At 47.0% G+C, this 20,483-nt stretch overlaps 1 protein-coding gene across 1 annotated transcript in view; it reads right to left on the bottom strand.

Annotated features, from left to right (window-relative positions):
* The window catches only part of Snx9 (sorting nexin 9), an 84,489-nt gene that overhangs the window by 41,794 nt on the left and 22,212 nt on the right, over positions 1-20,483 (bottom strand). The window contains exons 2-3 of the mRNA XM_076552853.1: positions 4,059-4,145; positions 1,801-1,875 (exon numbers count right to left, since the gene is read on the bottom strand). Coding sequence (XP_076408968.1) covers positions 1,801-1,875; positions 4,059-4,145 — 162 coding nt within the window. The remainder of the gene's footprint in view (positions 1-1,800; positions 1,876-4,058; positions 4,146-20,483) is intronic.

The raw sequence follows: 20,483 nt of genomic DNA, 5'->3' as shown, positions 1-20,483 counted from the left end.
CTCTTCTACACTAGGTGAACCGAAGAATCTCAACTCTTGGTCTAGCTCCTGTTTCACTCACAGGTCATCAGGTAACCTCAGTCTGTCACTCAAGATGACTGGCAGGTGCTCAGTCTGGAGACCTACAGGCAGCCAGCAGGGGGTGCCAGCAGCTGACTCAGAGGACGGCTTGGCTGCCATTCACCTGCAGGATACTGGGATTCTGTCCTTTACTGTAGCAGTGACCCTGGGAAGACATTCTTTTGTCTATGGAAACAGCTGAAGGAAGTGTGAAGCCGACCCTTTTAAAGAATCCATTTAAAATTTGTCACTTAATTTACCACAGAGCTCTGGGCACCAGGCATGAAAAATGGGGATTTTTATTCAGAAAAATTAAAAGTTACTATTCTTGGAAGGAAGTTAATCTAAACATCTTTGTAGCTTAGGCCCATAGGTAATCCCTTCCCTTATTTCTACTTCAGTATACTTTCCTTTTTTTTTTTTTTTGGTTTTTCTAGACAGGGTTTCTCTGTGTAGCTTTGTGCCTTTCCTGGAACTCACTTTGTAGACTAGGCTGGCCTCAAACTCACAGAGATCCGCCTGCCTCTGCCTCCCGAGTGCTGGGATTAAAGGCGTGCGCCAACACAGCCCGGCTTTACTTCCCATGTTTTATTTAATTAGTACTTACTGCATTTCCAATGAAATTTTACTTTTAAAATGGTTGTTGTCTTCCCAACAGCCTTTTAACTCAACAATTGATAAAAAGATGCCGAACAAAGATCAGCTTTAGTTAATCAATGACAGCACGTTCTCACCTCCACAGTCTGTGAGAACAAGCCCTTGGTTCTCCTACGTTCTCACCTCCACAGTCTGTGAGAACAAGCCCTTGTTCTCCTACGTTCTCACCTCCACAGTCTGTGGGAACAAGCCCTTGTTCTCCTACGTTCTCACCTCCACAGTCTGTGGGAACAAGCCCTTGTTCTCCTACGTTCTCACCTCCACAGTCTGTGGGAACAAGCCCTTGTTCTCCTACGTTCTCACCTCCACAGTCTGTGGGAACAAGCCCTTATTCTCCTACGTTCTCACCTCCACAGTCTGTGGCAACAAGCCCTTGTTCTCCTACATTCTCACCTCCACACAGTCTGTGGGAACAAACCCTGTTCTCCTACGTTCTCACCTCCACAGTCTGTGGGAACAAGCCCTTGTTCTCCTACGTTCTCACCTCCACAGTCTGTGGGAACAAACCCTGTTCTCCTACGTTCTCACCTCCACAGTCTGTGGGAACAAGCCCTTATTCTCCTACGTTCTCACCTCCACAGTCTGTGGGAACAAGCCCTTGTTCTCCTACGTTCTCACCTCCACACAGTCTGTGGGAACAAGCCCTTGTTCTCCTACGTTCTCACCTTCACAGTCTGTGGGAACAAGCCCTTGTTCTCCTACGTTCTCACCTCCACATAGTCTGTGGGAACAAGCCCTTATTCTCCTACGTTCTCACCTCCACATAGTCTGTGGGAACAAGCCCTTGTTCTCCTACGTTCTCACCTCCACAGTCTGTGGGAACAAGCCCTTGTTCTCCTACGTTCTCACCTCCACATAGTCTGTGGGAACAAGCCCTTGTTCTCCTACGTTCTCACCTCCACATAGTCTGTGGGAACAAGCCCTGTTCTCCTACGTTCTCACCTCCACATAGTCTGTGGGAACAAGCCCTTGTTCTCCTACATTCTCACCTCCACATAGTCTGTGGGAACAAGCCCTTGTTCTCCTACGTTCTCACCTCCACACAGTCTGTGGGAACAAGCCCTTGTTCTCCTACGTTCTCACCTCCACATAGTCTGTGGGAACAAGCCCTTGTTCTCCTTTGTTGTTTCGTCCTTCCAGCCATCCACCACCAACATTCTAACAGGAAAGATAAAGACAAAGTTATAGTTAGGATTTCCTGTAGAAATTTTGCATTGAGAATTGTTATAAATACATAATTTTACATGAAAAATAGCAAGAAGCTTTTTATGACTATAGAGCTAATACTGTTCAAAATTTTACACTCTTAAATCTTGTTTATTACAGAAAATAGTGTAACCTAACAAGGCAAACAGAGGGCCAAGAAGTGATTACATACTTATTTCCTTTGTGCATGTGTGTGCATATACATGTGGAGACCAGAGGTCAACCTCGGATGTTATTCCTTGGGCACTGTCTACCCTCTTAGTATGTGTGTGTGTGTGTGTGTGTGTGTGTGTGTGTATATATATGTCATATATACATATGACACGTATGTATGTGTGTACTTACTGTGTGTACGTGTGTGCATGTGCACACACACCATGGCTGTGTAGAGATTAAAGGACAACTTTCAGGAGTAGGTTCTCTCTTCCACCACGTGGGCGCTGGGGTCAACTCGGGTCAATGGGCTCGTGGCAATCTTACTCACTGAGCCATCCCTCTGGCCTGGAGCTCACCAAATCGGGCAGGCTGGCCAGTCACACAGGCTGGAGGACCCACCTGCTCCACCCACCCCAGGCTGGCCACCAAGGGGCTTTTCACGTGGGGTCTGAGATTGAACCCAGGTCCCATGGCTAGTATTCTACCACCAGACCCATCTTCCCATTCTTGGATATGTTTTCAGGTTAAAAGAAAAATTTTAAGTCAGCAATGAGGCTGAAATATTTGATAATGTTATTAATTTTATTAAATGGCTGGAATGGCATTTACATTCTATCTGAAAACCAAATCTATTTCTATTTGTTAGAAATGTATTACTGGGGTGGAGAGATGGCTCAGTGGTTAGGAGCATGCACTACTCTTACGGAGGACCTGAGTGCGGTTCCTAGCAACCACATGGGGAGTCTTATCAGAATGACTGCACAGACCCAGCAGCACCGAAAACAACGAGAAGTCAGGAGGAGGTCCAGGGGACCCAGCTGGTGTGGAACCCAGGGCTGTAGTAGACACTGGGGAGGACATGTCCAGGGGACCCAGGCAAGGGGCGAGGAGTCTGTGCTCTCAGTGGTACCTGGGGAGGCTGTAAAGGGAGCAGTGGTGTTGAAGTTTTGCTCATTTTATAACTACAAGATTAATTCTGCCCCCTGCTCTTCTTCCTTCTGAATAAAATATGAATCTGGAGATAACTTTTCTCAGAACTCTATTTCAAATGGGCTTCATCTCACAATACTATTACTTGCTTTAAGGATGACTACAATAAAGTTGCACATAAAATGAATTAAACATACCACTGGCAATGATGGTGTATGCCATTAATCCAGCACTTGGGAGACAGAGGCAGGCAGATCTCTGTGAGTTCGAGGCCAGCCTGGTCTACAGAGTGAGTTCCAGGACAGCCAGGGTTACACAGAGAAACCCTGCCTTGAAAAACAAAAGAACAAAAACAAGCAAAAAGAACTAACCATAGTGATGTAATGGATCTTGACCTATGGTGATTTAAAAACGGTATTAAATTCGCTTCTGAGCATCTTGGCAACAAAGATTTCAAGAGAAACTCAATGGACTATAAAGATTGTATCCTATGAAAGGAAACATGCCAACTCTCCATCAGAAGAGTCTGAACAACAGACGCTTATGGGGGATGCATATGTGAAGATGAATGCCAGTGTGGGCACACACAAGTTCAACGCTGGTTTGTGAAGATGTGGAACTGTGTGCCACCCAGGGATGCCGTCACCCTGCTGGGAGCTAGCCCACGCTGCTTCCTGGTCATCCAATTGCAGGACCAGGCTTAGGACAGTGAGAGCACTCAATCAACTAAGCGGTTTAGGAGCGTCAGCCCATTGCTTCTGCAGTCTACTAAAGACACACAGCATTGCGATGTGAGGACAAAGCGCCGGAACCGATGCCAGATCCACGACACGGGGCGTGAGGGGTTACAACTGCTAGAACAAACAGCACAGAAGAAGGACAGTGAACTCAGTCATGTCCTCAGCCACCTTTAGGGACTGAACGTCTCCTGCTGTGTGCCTAGAGCACCACCAGCTACAACACTGGTGTGCGCTGAGGGACTTCTAAGGAGGGAGGCGGCGTCAGACTGAACGCACATCCATAGAGCCGCAAACACACTGAGCTCTTACCGGGTTTGTAATGGTGATGATTTCCCCTTCATTAACTGTCAGCTCATTGTTTCCAGGTTCAGCAGCAAAATCATACATAACCCGCGCCTGCAGGGAGTGGACGGGAAAGGAGGAAGTTACAAATGCAGGTCACACACAAAACCTAAACAACCTTTAGCTTGCCTGTAAACGGTGTGAGCCTGACAGTGGCTGTGGCTGATGGAGGGAAGGAGGACAGTTCAGGACACTTGTCCCCTCGGGAACCCCAGTGGCCACAGCCCTGCACACACTGCCCTTAGAGGTTAGTCCTAAAACACAATTCCAAACACACGTTTCATTAAGAAAGAAAAAGCCATGCTTTTTGTTGATAGTCCCGAGTAGACATAGGTGTTTGTAACGGGTACACCCGGGAACGGAGGTGTTGGTCAGGCGCACCATGCCGGGTTCACACGTAAGAGAAACTCTGGTGATCAAGTGCTCATCAGTCCAGCAGCTGGCCCCGGGACGACTTCTGATAACGGTGTCTCTAGCAATTGAACTTGGAAACTTGAGACTCACGTGGCAGACATTGGCTCTCTCCCATACTTTCCACTAGCCCAGGAGTTACACAGGGCGGTGTATGCGAGCCACGTTACCTAAACAGCTGTGATTTCCAGACTTTCAAAGTGGGTCACTCAGTGTCCCACAAGCACGAGGCTCGGAGCTTGGATCCCCAGCACCCACATACATGCCTGGTAATGCTGACCCCTTTTAATTCTAGTCCTCGGATGGCAGACAGGGGATCCTAGAGCAAGTGAAGTGACTAGGCTAGTCCAATCAGCAGGCTCCGGACTCAGCTGAGACCCCACCCGCCTTCATAAATAAGGTGAACAGCAACTGAGGAAGACTTCTGGTGTCAGCCTTAGGTCTCCACATTACATGCATACACATGTAAGCACAATGGCACACGTGTCCAAGTGAGCAAACATGCACACACATTTACATGCACACCCCTCACACAGACACATGAATGAATGAATGAGTGAATGAATGAAGAGAAAACAGACTGAAGGGAGTTGTTCTGTGGTATGAGGAAGGCTGTTCTTTCAGCTTATCCAGGTGGAGCCTTGAGCAATGAGAAATTGTTGCGTTCCCTGAGGCACTATGAGACATGTCTCACCAGAGAGAACTATGGTTATAAAAAGTGCGCGCGCATGTGTGCGTGTGTGTGTGCATGTGCGTGTGGGTGTGCATATGCGTGTGTGGTGCTGGGATCAAAGCCAGGAGCGTACTCCACCATGAACTTACATCCCTAATGCAGAATCTCTGTGTAGCTCGGGGCAGGGTCTCTCCCTGTAGCCCAGGGCGGCCCAGACCTCACTTGTGGCACTCTTCCCATATCAGCCACCAGCCCAGGTTCTGTCAATTCCCAGCTCTAAGTGTCTCCTGGACAATCTCCCTCCGGAAGTCCATCTAAAAACTGGGGTCACGTGTGCCTAGGACAGTGTTTGCCTCCAAAGTGCCTGGCTGTAATGAAAGGGAAGTCGGGTTTCCTGTGTGGCTGGTGAACCAGGACGGTGTGGTCACACTCACTTCACCGGTCTCCACGGACATCCACCACACAGCAGGACCCAGCCTGTCTCCACCACTGTCCTCCTTCCACACCTGCTTCAATCCCAACTACCTCAACAGAGACCAAAGATTCACAAGCAGGGAAACAAGATAGGGACCCACTATCCTGAAACACGTAAGACATAAGATAGACTACCCGGTGAACCTGTCATAACCGGGTATTTAAAGATGTTACAGAATCCAATGGTGCTTCCTGATGTTCAATGGAAAACCGTTTCAACTTTCTCCCACACTTGAAATTTTTCCTAAAAGCACTGGAAAGAAACAAATGGCAGTGTAGTGTCAGTCAAGACATCGGCTGTCCCCTGGAGCAAGGAAAGGGCTGAGGGACAGGTGGGGGACCAACACTCCAGTCCACTCAGGGCAGGACAAAGGACAAAGGGAGCACGGGAGGCCTTCCCTCGCCAGCTGCGCAGGAGATAGAATTCTGCTTGTCATGTTGGGGGAGAGTTTTTGAAAACATGTCACATCCACCTCGATCCTCTGTAGCGGGGCAGCAGGAGATAAATGCGAGCGACGGTGCCCTGCGGAAGGAAGCGGGCTTCCTCTGGAGGGGAGCCCAGCGTGCTGGCCGAGCTGGGCTGGAGCTCTGCCTGCCGCTTTGTTACTGCTCCTTAAGATGCCTGCTGCATTTTTCCAGTTCAGCTCAATCCAGTCAGTCCCCAGACCCAGACTCCCGGAGTCCCTCCTTTACCAGGAATAACCTGGAGAACCAGAGTGGGAGCAGGTCAAACACGGAGATGGATACGCCTTCATACTTTAGACACCAGAGGACATGTCACCGCAGGATGCGTAGGAGGTTTGGCCTCTCTAAGACACACGCTGAAACGTAACCCCGGGCCAACGGTGTTGGGAGGCAGACCCTAAGTAAGAGAGGACCTGTTGGCTCTCAGAACGCAACGGCACAAAACAGGCTTCTCCTGCTTCTCTGCCGTGTGAGCACCCAATGTCTCCCTCCGCAGGACAAAGTATTCAAGGTGCCACCGGGATGCAGAGTGGACCTAACACAGTCTTCAACTTTGACCTCCCAGCTTCCATAACGCTGGGAGGATAAATTCCATTCTTTTTGAGTTACCTATGCTCCAGGATTCTGTAAGGGCAGCACAATGGCCTAAGACTCACAGGGAAAGTGATAAGCAGTGTGGACAGGTTTAAAGCATGCTTTAAACACTAGAAATGTTTCTTAGAAAACAGAATGGAGAATAATGTGGAGAACAAAGATTTATCAGCACGATTTCAAATAAGCATACACTGTCAGGAGAAAACGAATTGGCCACTGAGTGTGTGCAAAGCAGGGACCTTCAGCACTGAAGAGCCCTGGGCTGGCTCATCACCCACTGTACTTTCCTAGTGTTTGGCTCCTGTCTGTTTCCACTTTCTCCTCGTCACCTGCCCTTTTCCTCTACTCCATCAATGACAAGGTCTAAAGATACACACAGTCCAACTCCAGAGTCTATTTCCTATACACACTGTCTCAACTCCAGAGTCTACTTCCTGTACACACACTGTCTCAACTCCAGAGTCTATTTCCTATACACACTGTCTCAACTCCAGAGTCTACTTCCTGTACACACACTGTCTCAACTCCAGAGTCTATTTCCTATACACACTGTCTCAACTCCAGAGTCTATTTCCTGTACACACAGTCTCAACTCCAGAGTCTATTTCCTGTACACACACTGTCTCAACTCCAGAGTCTATTTCCTATACACACTGTCTCAACTCCAGTGTCCATTTCCTATACACACACTGCCTCAACTCCAGTGTCTATTTCCTGTATACACTGTCTCAACTCCAGAGTCTATTTCCTATACACACAGTCTCAACGCCAGTGTCTATTTCCTATACACACAGTCTCAACTCCAGTGTCTATTTCCTATACACACAGTCTCAACTCCAGAGTCTATTTCCTATACACACTGTCTCCACTCCAGTGTCCACTTGTCTATTTCCTATGGCCTTTGGAAGAAAAGGTTCATGTTTTTTTCATCATCTCTTCCAACATTACCTACATTCTGGAGCTGTGTCCCACAACATTCCTGGTTGGCACATAACTTCATGCTGGTTAGTATATTCAGATACTAAACACAATCAATCCCCCTAAGGGAAATTTCAAAAATCAATTATGAGGTAAATGGCTGGTAGGCCTAAATCTAGGTACTAGTAAAATACATGCAGTCACTCAAAGCTCTCAAATGTCCCAGATCCTGCGACACCAAAAGTGCACCATACACCTACTGCTGTGTGCACAGCCAATCACCATAAAGGCACTCTCTTCTGAGAAGAGGAGACAAATGTCCCTTCTCTTTTAACCTACGCTGTTCATGTCTGTTCCGTATCACTTCCTTCTGTTCTCTGATTCCAAGTGAACATAAAAATCACTGCATGCCTCAGTGGTAGAGGGCACTTAAGGCCTGGGTTTGTTTGCTACCCCCCCCACACACACACAAGGTAGGAAAGAGGGGGGGAAAAGGGGGAGAACTTTAATACAAAACAAGTTATAAGAAACCGCAATGCAGGGCTGGTGAGGTGCCACTGGGGTTAAAGGCCCGACACCAAGGCTGAGACTTGACCTCCACACACACTCACGTTATCCTTGGACCTCCACACACACTCCATGGCACACAGACCTCCACACACACTCCATGGCACACAGACCTCCACACACACTCCATGGCACTCAGACCTCCACACACACTCCATGGCACTCAGACCTCCACACACACTCCATGGCACACAGACCTCCACACACACTCCATGGCACACAGACCTCCACTCACACTCCATGGCCCACAGACCTCCACTCACACTCCATGGCACACAGACCTCCACTCACACTCCATGGCACACAGACCTCCACACACACTCCATGGCACACAGACCTCCACTCACACTCCATGGCACACAGACCTCCATACACACTCCATGGCACACAGACCTCCCAAATCAATCAATCAGTCAATCAAAATCTGAAACACCTGCAATCATATCAGCAATCATTCTAATATAGAAAACTTATATAATTCAAGAAACAACAGCCCAACAGGAAAATGGGCAGAGGAGTACGTGGCTGAAGGAAAATTAAAAACAGCAATTGAACATATAAAAAATTGCTCAGTTTCTCACACACAAGACATTGATTTGATAGATTTGTCACATTTTTCCTCTATCAAGAGAATTATCCTTTAAATATCTACCAGTTAACAGATATATAGCTATAGATGTGTGTGTGTGTGTGTGTGTGTGTGTGTGTGGTGTGTGTGTGTGTGTGTGTGTGTGTGTGGTGTGTGTGTGTGTGTGTGTGTGTGTGTGTGTGTGTGTGTGTGTGTAATGGTTCTCCCCATCTTCACAAACAGAAAAACAACTCAACTTTATATATCTACTAAGATAGCAGGTGAAGAATGCTACATTAACATGGTTTTAAACATTCAGTTACTCTCTGCTACAGCTTGGATTTGAAATGTCACTTTATCAAAGGCTCCTCTGTTAGAGGTATGAAGAGAGGCAAGACTATTTATCAAAGGCTCGTATGTTAGAGGTGTGGAAGTTTTGATGGGTGGGTTCTGACGGGAGTCTTAAGGTCACTGAAAGGGACTCTGGGACTCTGGCCTCATTCTCTTCTGTTTGCAGACTATGAGGTAAATGGTTCCACCTCACCATACACTCCTACCATAAAGCGCTTTGCCACAAGCCTAAAAGGAACAGACCAATCAGTCATGGCTCAGGACCTCCCAAATTGTGAGCCAAGATAAGACTTTTCTAGATCAATTACTTCAGGTGTCTGTTAGAGAGACAGGGTTTCTCTGTGTAGCTTTGCGCCTGGTCCTGGATCTCACTCTGTAGCCTAGGCACCGGCGCCGCCGCCACCACCACCTGGCTCTTGTTATAATTCTAATGTGTAGATATGTCATTGATTTAAGAATTCTAAATTAAAATGGGAAGCATCACTTAACAATAAAAAAGGAAATATATAAGAATGACCTTAAGAAATTGCCCAGTTTAAAAAAAAAAAAGATTTCACCTAAGAAATACTAGAAAGAACTGGTTATCCCTGGAACACTCATGTCACTAGGAAACAATGGGCATCTCTCACAGGCCAGTTGTTACTGCAGCTCAGAGTTCACTGATGATGATGTCCTTTCTTTCCCAGCAGCCTATACAGCACCTTCTGGTACTGTGAATGCAAGCCAACAGAGACACCTCTCTGGTTTCCAGGTCAGTACCAGCTTGAGTTCTCCAAGTCTTGTGGCCAAAGTGGTGTCTTCAGAAAGTCTTACCAGGTCCTGGTGGGCCACCAAGATCAACAGCAATACCCTGTACTGTTTGGGGATGGAGGGAGGGGTCTCTGGTGTCCCACTCTTAGCACCAGGCTTTTTGTTTGGCAGCCTACTGCTTCTGAGAGAAGCACTATCCCATCCAATGTAAATGCCTGACTGACTAGATTGAAGGCCCACCCCACAGGAGGAAACGCATTTACCATGGCAGTAAATCTAGCCAAGAACTCATGGCTGGGGAGCTCACTGCCCTGGGGAGTGAACCTACTACCCTCCTTCTGTTAAATGGACATAGTATCAAGTTGCCTTCTAAACACGTCTTTATATCCACAGCTCAGTGCAAGCGTCAGGCTCATCACACCCCTCTCCCCTCACGGCTCAGAGAACATCACGGAAGAGGGGCAGAAAGACTGAGAGACCCCTGCATCCATGAGCTCACAGCAGCTGTGGTCGCCTGGACCTGCAGCCAGTCGGCACCGCAGCACGGACGGGGAGGGGCACAGAAGCTGAGGGTCTGATGCAGCTGATAGCTGGGGGGTGGGTCACTTTCATTAAGGGGTGTGGTCCGTGGTAGGTGGACCATGTTCCAGTGCATGGCCCCACGCCCATGCAGATACAGGCAGTGCCAACTGCACTTGGTGAATTATAAAAAAGGAGGAGGAGGAGGAGAAAAAGGAGAAGGAGAAGAAGGAGGAGGACGGAGAAGAGGAGGAAGAGGAGGAGGAGATGAAATTGGGACAGGAACATGGTGGAAGGGAGAGGACTTGAAATAGGGGAGCAGGGTGAATTTAACATGTATGCATGCATGCATGTATGTAGATATTCACAAAGACTAAAGGCACGTTTTAAAAAGAACCTCTGAAGGTAAGACCAGAAATGCTGAACACTGCCTGTGGCTCTATCTAGGACATTAAAACCACACTGAAGACAGGACGATTTGTGAGACTGCATCCCTGCCTGCAAAGCACAAACTGTCACGTGGTTAAGCCGTTCCTGCGGCTCTCATTTTTAGTAATGAAATTCTTTGTACTTAGACGCACTACATGTAAACCCTGTGTATTCCCACAACAAAAGTAACGTCATGAAGTTATACAAAAGTTTAAAACCAACCTCCTTCCTGGCCAGAGGGGCACAGATGCTAAAAGGTGGGTTTTCTTGTTTGTTTTCTGAGACTGGGTCTCAAGTAGCCTAGGCTGGCCTCACACTCTCTATGTGGTGGAGGAGGACTCTAAATTTCTATTGTTCTGTCTCCATCTCTTGAGGGTCGGAATGACAGGTGTGGTTACCACACCTGGTCTATGTGGTGACAGAGTCAACCTTGGGCTTCATGCTGGCTGGACAAGTCCTCTCCCATCCGAGCTGCTGCCCAGCCCCCCCGATAGTCTGAAGACAGCCTCCAGAGAGAGCACTGTGCATCTGAGACACACCTGCACACACACTTCACCACACCTACCCACACTTACTAAAAGTGCACAAAGTCAGCAATCCCACCCTTCTCCCACCTCCCCCACCCTCACCTCATGTAGTCCAGGCTGGCTAAACTCTACACGGCCAAGGCTGACCGAGAATTTTTGATTAGATATTTTCTATTTCACCTATAAATCTGGTGCTAAGGATTGAACTGGGGCTTTGTGCACACAAGGCTGAGCTCCAACATGAGCTCACTGCTTTTCTACTTACTCTTAGGGCATCCATACCTGCACACTTAAGACTGTTTATCACCTTTCAATCCCCAGGGCTGCTAAGAACACAACTTCATGTGTAGTTCCAAAATGAAATGCTGCATTATTTTTCCTGACTGTAAAAGTATGCGTGTTGTAGAATATTATTTTAAGGTGTGTTACTTTTGTTTATGTTGCATTTGTTTAACTCTGTGAAGCTGTGTTACTGTGCCTGTCTAAAACACCTGATGGTCTAATAAAGAACTGAATGGCCAATAGCAAGGCAGGAGAGAGGATAAACAGAAGGAGAAATCTGGGAGAAGAAAAAAAAAAGGAAGTAGCCACAGGAGTAGGACATTAGTAGCCAGGCACCCAGCTACACAGCCAGCCATGGGGTAAGAGTAAGATTTACAGAAGTAAGAGAACAGGAAAAGCCCAGAGGCAAAAGGTAGATGGAATGATTTAAGTTAAGAAAATCTGGCAAGAAACTAAGCCAAGCTAAGGCCAGGCATTCATAGTTTAGAATAAGCCTCTGTGTGTGATTGATTTGGGAGCTGGGTAGCGGGGCCCCCCAAAAAGAGTAAAAAAATAACAACAGCACATGTGTTTATTGCAGAGAAAAAAAAAAAGGACAGAGAAAAGTTGAAAAGCAAACACCCAAATCCTCTCTAGTGACAGGAGCTGCCTTTCAGCCGGGCAGCGGTTCAAATCCCTACTCCGTCAACTCAGCAGCTTGGACACTTGGCCCATTCCTTTCACCTCCTCCCTGAAATCCCTCAGGAATAAGACAGGACACCAGATGTGAGAAATGATGATAAAACTAAAGCACAGGGAGAAGCGGCCGGCTGAGCGGGCCAGTGCACGCTAGCCGTTCTGACCATCAGTTTGTAAAAACCACACCATATACAATCACTTTGTCTTTCAGACTGCCATGGGGTTCCTGAATTAGTCTTGGGGTTCCAGGGAAAGCAAATTCTATAGTGACTGATACCCATGAAAGGTGTTTCTGGAACCTTCTTCTTTGCTGAATCTCAAAGAAACCAGACCTCCACCCACCTGTGTGGGTCAGCCAGACCCACCCAAGCGTGCTATGGGGCTCGCAGAGCCTGTGCCGTCAGCATTAGAACGGTAGGAAGAGACCCCATGACTGCCTCTGCTGGCTGGGAGGTGAGAGAAGGAGCTATCCCAGACCCAGACCACACAGCAGGGCAGGGAAGGATTCTGGGAGTGCACGCCTACTTCTGTAAGAGGAGAACCCAGCAGTCACATACACCAGTGTGTGAAGTGATGCAGGTCAGTATATCTCACTGTTGTTCTGACAGGAACAACAAATACAAGTGTGAGTGTGTGAGTACGTGTGTGTTAACCTCAAGGTGAGGCAACCTCCTCTCTACACATCTGGAAGATGTGATGGATCTATCAGAAGAGAAAACAAACCAGGACACAAACCATTAAGCATTAATACCACCACCATCAAATTTGTGAGGTATAAAAACAAGAGGGAGATGACGTAATTTTAAAGATAAAGGCACACTATGAGAACATTTAATGTCAGCAACAGAAAGTGAAAGTTTGTGGGAGAGAATACAAATTGAATGTAAGCAGTGAAGGATACATTGGGGATCTCTGTGCACATGGGCAGGAATGATGAGGCAAGTTCTCTGGGAACTTACGTAACAGGCCCCCAGACCTCAGCACAACTGACTCCATGATGGAGTACCATTCAGACTGTAAAACTCAGCATGTAGACAGCACCACCTGCCAAAGCTAAAACAAAGACCTGATCCTCAAAGTCCACATAGCTCTGGGAAAGTCTTTAGATGTACTAACTTGCCTTTTAGCTTCTGGAGTTCTGCTTCTGGCTAACTGTTCTTGTTAACTGAAGTGTGTCAACCCAGAACATGGTTTTTGTGTTTAAAAGTTCACCTTGAGAAAGGCTCAGGGCTACAGAGGATCCTGAGCACCCAGTGTAGTCACCGGTGAGCTAATAAAGACTTCCTACTGGCTTAAACCCATGTCCAAGTAGTTTTCTCTGAAGATCCCACAACATTTCATTATTTAAAAATGTAATGGAATGGAGCCATGGCTGTGCTGGGAAAGATACTTGCTACCCATCCAGCTCAGTCCTTAGACCTACACACACACACACACACACACACACACACACACTAGAAACGTATGAGAACTGCCAGGCAATGGTGGCGCACGCCTTTAATCTCAGCAGTCTGGAGGCAGAGGCAGGCAGATCTGTGAGTTCAAGGTCAGCCTGGTCTACAGAGTGAGATTCAGGACAGCCAGGGCTACACAGAGAAACCCTGTCTTGAAACCTATCCCCCCTCCCCCCCAAGAAATGTATGAGAACCATGAAACTTTCAAAAGGAAACAATTTAAAAATACCTTAACAACCCCATTAATTTCCCCATTTAAAAAAAGAAGTAAACAAACACACATATACGTGGGGAGATAGTCACATCAGCAGCAGAGGTGAAACCCCGAAACACAAAGCAGCACCTAGAGACCACAGCACACTCCTGCAGACAGGGCACGGTCTCCATGTCTGTCAGCTTTCTCCAGTGCAGACTCCCAAGGAGACGCCTGTCTGTGCAGAAATTATAAATGGATTTGTCCCACATGTACATACTGAAACAAATCATGATTTGAGAAACAAAGATACACTTCATTTTGGGCACTTGAAGGCCTCAAATACTAATCGATGACCAGGGACCATGTTAAATATTTCAAACATTTTCATCCAACTCTTTGATACAAGCTCAGTATCACCTTCAAACTTTCCCATTAGGTACAGAAACTTCTTCCTATTAAGCCATGCCACCGAGAAGACGTCAACTATCAGTGTCTTGTCCTCTGCTAGTGATCACTGGCAGGTACCATTTGGTCTTTTCCTACACTAACTTCTTCTGAGTACTACTCAGTCTACTTAGATTTAAAAAAAATGACTAATCCCAGGAAAGCTTTAAAAATTGCACTCAGAAAAGGATCTATCCAAATAGTCTGCATAGCTCCTGCTTTAAGCTTCTTATAGACTGAAGTTTCCCTCAAACAAGGTGAGGCCCTCTGAAGGCCCGTTTATGTAACTGGGAAGGAGCAGGGGTGACCTAGGGTATAGCACAGTCTTCAGTGTTTGGAGAGCTGGGGGCCACGTCCTGAATACGTCCACAGGACAGCCAGCCACCAAAGGCAGGCTTGTGCTCTGGTGTTTCAATACCGCTGTTCAAATCCAACCCCAGGGAGCAGTTCCTTTCAGGGGACACATCAAACAGAAGGAAATGAAAAGAGGAAACCCCAAACTCGGCTGCTGGGGAAGAAGCTCTGGGAGAGAAGGGAGACAGTGTGAGTGAGCCCTGTACAGCTGCCCAGGGGAACTTTGTAGTCTGGTCCAGCAGCCAGAAAAGGAATCTGCGCAAAAGCCCCAAACTGAAGCACCATTCTGCTGAGATTAGAACCACAAGAATGGGAAGCTGAGAGTGTGCTGACAACATTAAGCTGTGCACCTAGATAAATGCTTCTTCAAGTACAAGGATATTTGGAAACATCCAACATCCCATATCAGATATAGGGTAGAACCCGGAGACACCACAGTTCCAACTAGTCAGAGAGGCACAGGACAGAACACAAAAGCTCTCAGGCTAAATACCCCAGTAGGGCAGGGAGGCCTAAATAGACAAAGCTACTTAGATACCCCTCCCAACAAAACTTACAAATAAGCTTTGACATAATCAAACTCCTTGAACTTTAACGCCTTTTAAAGAGGGACAAGAGCTGAGACAGCTTACCAAGAGACTGTCTACTGTCCAACAAAATTAACAGTAAGATGGAGAAATAAAAAGTCTGACTGCTGCCAGAGTAGAAACAATTCAACAGAAACAGAGCAGACATAACAGAGCAGAGACTAAAGTTCAGGCCACAACATGCAGGATGCCCTGGAGCACGGAACAGGTGACCTACAGGCCACGAGAACCAGAGAGCAGCGAGCTTGCCATCCGTGCAGACCGGTGAGTGGAAAGAGGCTGAGAGGTCAGCGGAGCCTTGGCGACCTGTGAGACAAAACCTGCAGCCTAACTGGGGTCCCAGAAGGATGGGCCTGGGACCCGAGAAAGGAAGCATGTGAAGAAGCAGTGCAAACTCTTTCCAGTCCTGATGGAGTCAGATGTTAGCGCGCACACACACACGCACGCACGCACGCACGCACGCACGCGCGCGCACACACACACACACACACACACACACACACACACACACGCACGCGCACGCGCACGCGCACGCGCACGCACGCACACACGCACACACCAAGCTATCATAATCAAATTATCAGTGATGAAGCTTAAGTGACCTCTGGGAAGAAAACTAGACCAGGGACACACAGAGGCCTGAGAGATGAAATAAATGACTGTAGCCTTATTACAAACAACAGAGGAAAATGATCAGCTTTAAAGTGATAAAAAAATAACAAAATCCATCCACAGAATTCTAGCCCAGAAAACACCATAAATGTTGGGTGGACTGGTAAGAGCTGGCTCGGTGGTTAAGAGCACTTGCGGCTCTTGGGAGGACCCAGGTTCATTGGCAGCCCTCATATGGTGACTCACAACCACCCACAGCTCTAGTTTCAGGGGAACTGACGCCCTCTTCCAGCCTTCAAGGGCACCAGGTCACTGCTGTGACAGACATTTTCGGGGAACTGACGCCCTCTTCCAGCCTTCAAGGCACCAGGTCACTGCTGTGACAGACATACACGCAGTCAGTCAAACACTAACAGACCCAAAATCAAATGAAAAATAAATATTAAAAAAAGTTGGAGGGCTGGAAAGTGGTAGGTGTATCTACGGCTCTTAGAGAGGACCCGAGTTTGATTCCCAGCACACACAGCAGGTAGCTCGCACACACAGCAGGTGGCTCACAACAGCCTATCGCTCCAGCTCTAGGGATCCAACACCCTCTTCTGACTTCCACAGACACCTGCACTCGTGTGCGCAGACACACATAATTTAAAGTGAAATACATCTTTGAAAACAAACTTGCCTAAAGACTAAGAACGGAAGTTACATTTTAGCTTTTAAAAGCCTTAAATGTTGGCCGGGCGGTGGTGGCGCACGCCTTTAGTCCCAGCACTCGGGAGGCAGAGGCAGGCGGATCTCTTGTGAGTTCGAGGCCAGCCTGGTCTACCAAGTGAGTTCCAGGAAAGGCGCAAAACTGCACAGAGAAACCCTGTCTCGAAAAACCAAAAAAAAAAAAAAAAAAAAAAGCCTTAAATGTTAACGGTGTATTACAGATCGAAATGATGCAATTTATGAAAATGTACAAGCTTGGGGTGTGGGGGAGAGCTTAGCAGTTAAAGAGCTTGCACGAGACAGAGACCTGGTTTAGAGCGCCACCACCCACTAAGAGTTGGGTGTAGTGCATGCACCTGCAATCCCAGCACTGGGGAGGCAGAGGCAGGTGGACCCCAACCTAGATGATACAACCAACCTAGATGAAACGGGGAACTCCAGGTTCAGAGAGAGATCCAGCCTCAAAAACAAGGTGCACAGCAATGGAGACACCTCACATTCTGTTTGGGCCTCTAGACATATGCACACCTTCACACACATGCATAAACCACAAGCACCCTAAAAAAAATGCATATGTTTGAATATAAATGTGTTTTAAAAACAGCTGGAGCCGGGCGGTGGTGGCACACGCCTTTAATCCCAGCACTCGGGAGGCAGAGGCAGGCGGATCTCTGTGAGTTCGAGGCCAGCCTGGGCTACCAAGTGAGTTCCAGGAAAGGCGCAAAGCTACACAAGAGAAACCCTGTCTCGAAAAACCAAAAAAAAAAAAAAAGAAAAAAACAGCTGGAAGGAGGTGCACAAAATAATTAACACCCTGATGATGGCCACATAAGGTAAAAGGGTTTGAGCTTTTACTCTGGGTATTTCATTGCTTGCTTCTTGTTTTTAATTGTGAATTGTAAAATTAAAAAAATAAAATAAAATGTTTGTTCACTCAAAAGAGAAGATGATAGCCAGGCCCCGGAGTGAGGGCTATAAGCCCTTGAGGGGTCAAGGAAGTAGGACTGTGAGCCCCAGGCCAGCCTGGGCTATACAACAAGTTATCTCAAAAACCCAAATCAACAATATTGGCAAAAAATAACAACTCTGAAGCTGGGCAGTGGTGGCGCATGCCTTTAATTCCAGTACTCGGGAGGCAGAGGCAGGTGGATCTCTGTGAGTTCGAGGCCAGCCTGGGCTACAGAGTGAGATCCAGGACAGGATCCAAAGTTACACAGAGAAACCCTGTCCTGAAAAACAACAACAAAAAACAACAAAATAATAATAATTAATTAAAATAATAATAATAACAACAGCAGCTCTAGGTGCTATTTTCTTTCTTTCTTTTTTTAGAGATAAGATAAACCAGATGTGGTGGCTCATGCCTTTAATACTAGCAGAAGCAGAGGCAGGTGGATCTCTGTGAGTTTGAGGACAGCCTGGTCTACAAGGCCAGTTCTAAGCCAGCCAGGGCTACACAGTGAGATCTTGTCTTGAGAGAAAGACAGAGATCAAAGAAACCAAAGCTGGAAGCTAGCTCTTGAAGATTGGCATTTACTCAAGGAAACTCAATGAGTAGCTGTGCTGGTCACATATCCAGAAGCAACTGCTTCCTAGTGACCAAAGACTGCATATCTTATTCTCCTAATCCTTAAAGGTAATTAGGCTTTAATTAATCATTCAATCTCGAAATAGTGGACATGGAGGCTGAGAAATGAAATCTAATCAAAAGTCTAAGTATTACCGTATTCTGTGGCACTGTACGACACTGGAGGGCACTTACAGCCTTGCTCACCAAGAGCTACTCGACTACAAAGTCCAGCTTGGTACCGTATCACAATTCAAAGTCCAGGAAAGAACCCAGGTCAGGAGCTTAGGGCAACGCGTGGCAAAGTCAACAGAGACTGAGAATCAGAACCTAATACATGGCAGTTGTTCCCTGTGGCAGTCTGCCATTTCATCATTTCAAGCTACATTTCCACTCAAATTAGTTTACAATGACCGTGCTTTGGAGTATTTGTAAAATGCAGATACTTTTCTTTTAAAAAGCTAAAGCTAAGCAACAAGTGAGATGGTGTGGCCACCGTTTTACATTCCTACAAATGGAAGACTTTCAAACGTAGAAATGAGAGTTTAACTTAAATGCAGGTTTATGTCCAAAAGAACTAAAGCAGGACACATGTTGGCCAATATTCAACCCAATGTTATTCAAAACAGCCAACAGATTGCATGCTTCGGCACGGATGACCCTGGAAAGATTATACCACCTGAAAGGAGCCAGATACAAAAGGACAAATAGCATATGATTCCACTTATTTGAAACACCTAGAAAAAGTAAATTCATAGAGACAGAAAGCAGAATACAGATGACAGATCTGAGGGAGAATTATTTAATAATAATATGCAGTTTATATTTGAGATAATGAAACCATTCTGGAAGTTTGACAAAGTGTCACTCAATGTGCCTAATGCGCCTTAACTGCAGCTTAAAAGGCATTAAAATGTCAGGTTTTATGTCACTATATATTTACCACTATTTTTCAAAGATCACACAAATCAATAAACTTGGACAACTGTGAGAATGAATGGCTCTCTGTATCCTCCTCCTCCTCCTATGGAATCAGCCGTGTGCGACTGCACCTGCTAGTTAGCACAGGCCAGTGCGTAGGCCATGCTCACAAAAGGGGTCAGCCAGGAGCCCTAAGAAAAGGTCATTTTGGTGCCTGTCCTGGAACTCACTCTGTAGACCAGGCTGGCCTTGAACTCACAGAGATCAGCCTGGCTCTGCCTCCTGAGTGCTGGGATTAAAGGCGTGAGCCCCCACCGCCAGGAATCCCCCCCCCCCCCCCGAAAAAAGAAAAGGTGAAAGTCCTTTAGAGTCCTGCGTGAGAACGCAGAGGCGAAGCCCTAGTCGACTTGGGCATTCTGGGAGGTTACACAGACAGGATCTTGACTCCAACTTCAAAGAAACAAAGGAAGAAAGGAGAAGCCACACATGCTAACCGACCTGGCCGAGTTAAGCCGGTTACACTGAGACCTCTCAGGCGCTGAACTCTGTACCTACTCCGGGGGTAGAAATCAAATGTCTCTTGCACATAGTTAAGTGCCCCATTCACTTTTCTTTAAAAAGAGAAACAATCGGAACACCCTTGGCCCCACTGAGTCCTCTGCCCAACACTCTCTTGATCTCAATCAGCCAAATCTCAAGAAGAGAAAGGCCTCTCTCCTCAGCCACGCTGTGCCCACAGGTAACTGGCCAAGGACACTTGGAACCGCTGACCGGAAGCGCTGTCTCCCTCATCTCCTGCCCAGGGAGGGCACGGTGCCCACCTCTCCCTTTTCAGAGGGCTTTCCCTGCACGCACATCCTCCTCCCCCTCCTCAGTGGGAACGGAAGTTTCCTGAAGAGGCTGATTTATGTGAAGGTTTGCACACTAACCTTTCACTGACTGGAATCCTGAGTGTGGAGAGGAGGAACCTAGGTCCCAGCCAAAATTATCCTGGGCCAATTACCCTAACTTCTGTCTCAGACCTAAGGTTCTCATGACTAATAGGTAAAGTGCTTCAAGCACACCACCTTGAAGGCCGAATACACCCCAACATCTAAACCTACAGAGGAGCCCCCACCCCACCCCCAACCCCCAGCGTTGCTGCAGCGGCTCGGGAACTCCCAACAACGTATTTGGAAAATGCACTGATTTATCACTTTCCTTTGTTCTGTGACCAAAAAAGTTCATGTAGTTTTTTTCCATGGTGAAGGTAGAAAATGTCATTGGGGGTAACTTGAATCCAATGTTCCGAGGTCACAGTCATTCATATTCGTCTGCAAATAAACTATTTTCTTACTCCCTTT

Source organism: Peromyscus maniculatus, chromosome 16 (assembly GCF_049852395.1).
Source record: "Peromyscus maniculatus bairdii isolate BWxNUB_F1_BW_parent chromosome 16, HU_Pman_BW_mat_3.1, whole genome shotgun sequence".
Lineage (NCBI taxonomy): Eukaryota > Metazoa > Chordata > Mammalia > Rodentia > Cricetidae > Peromyscus > Peromyscus maniculatus.
The sequence above is the reverse complement of the archived record's forward strand: the minus strand, read 5'-3'. Positions and strand labels throughout refer to the sequence as shown.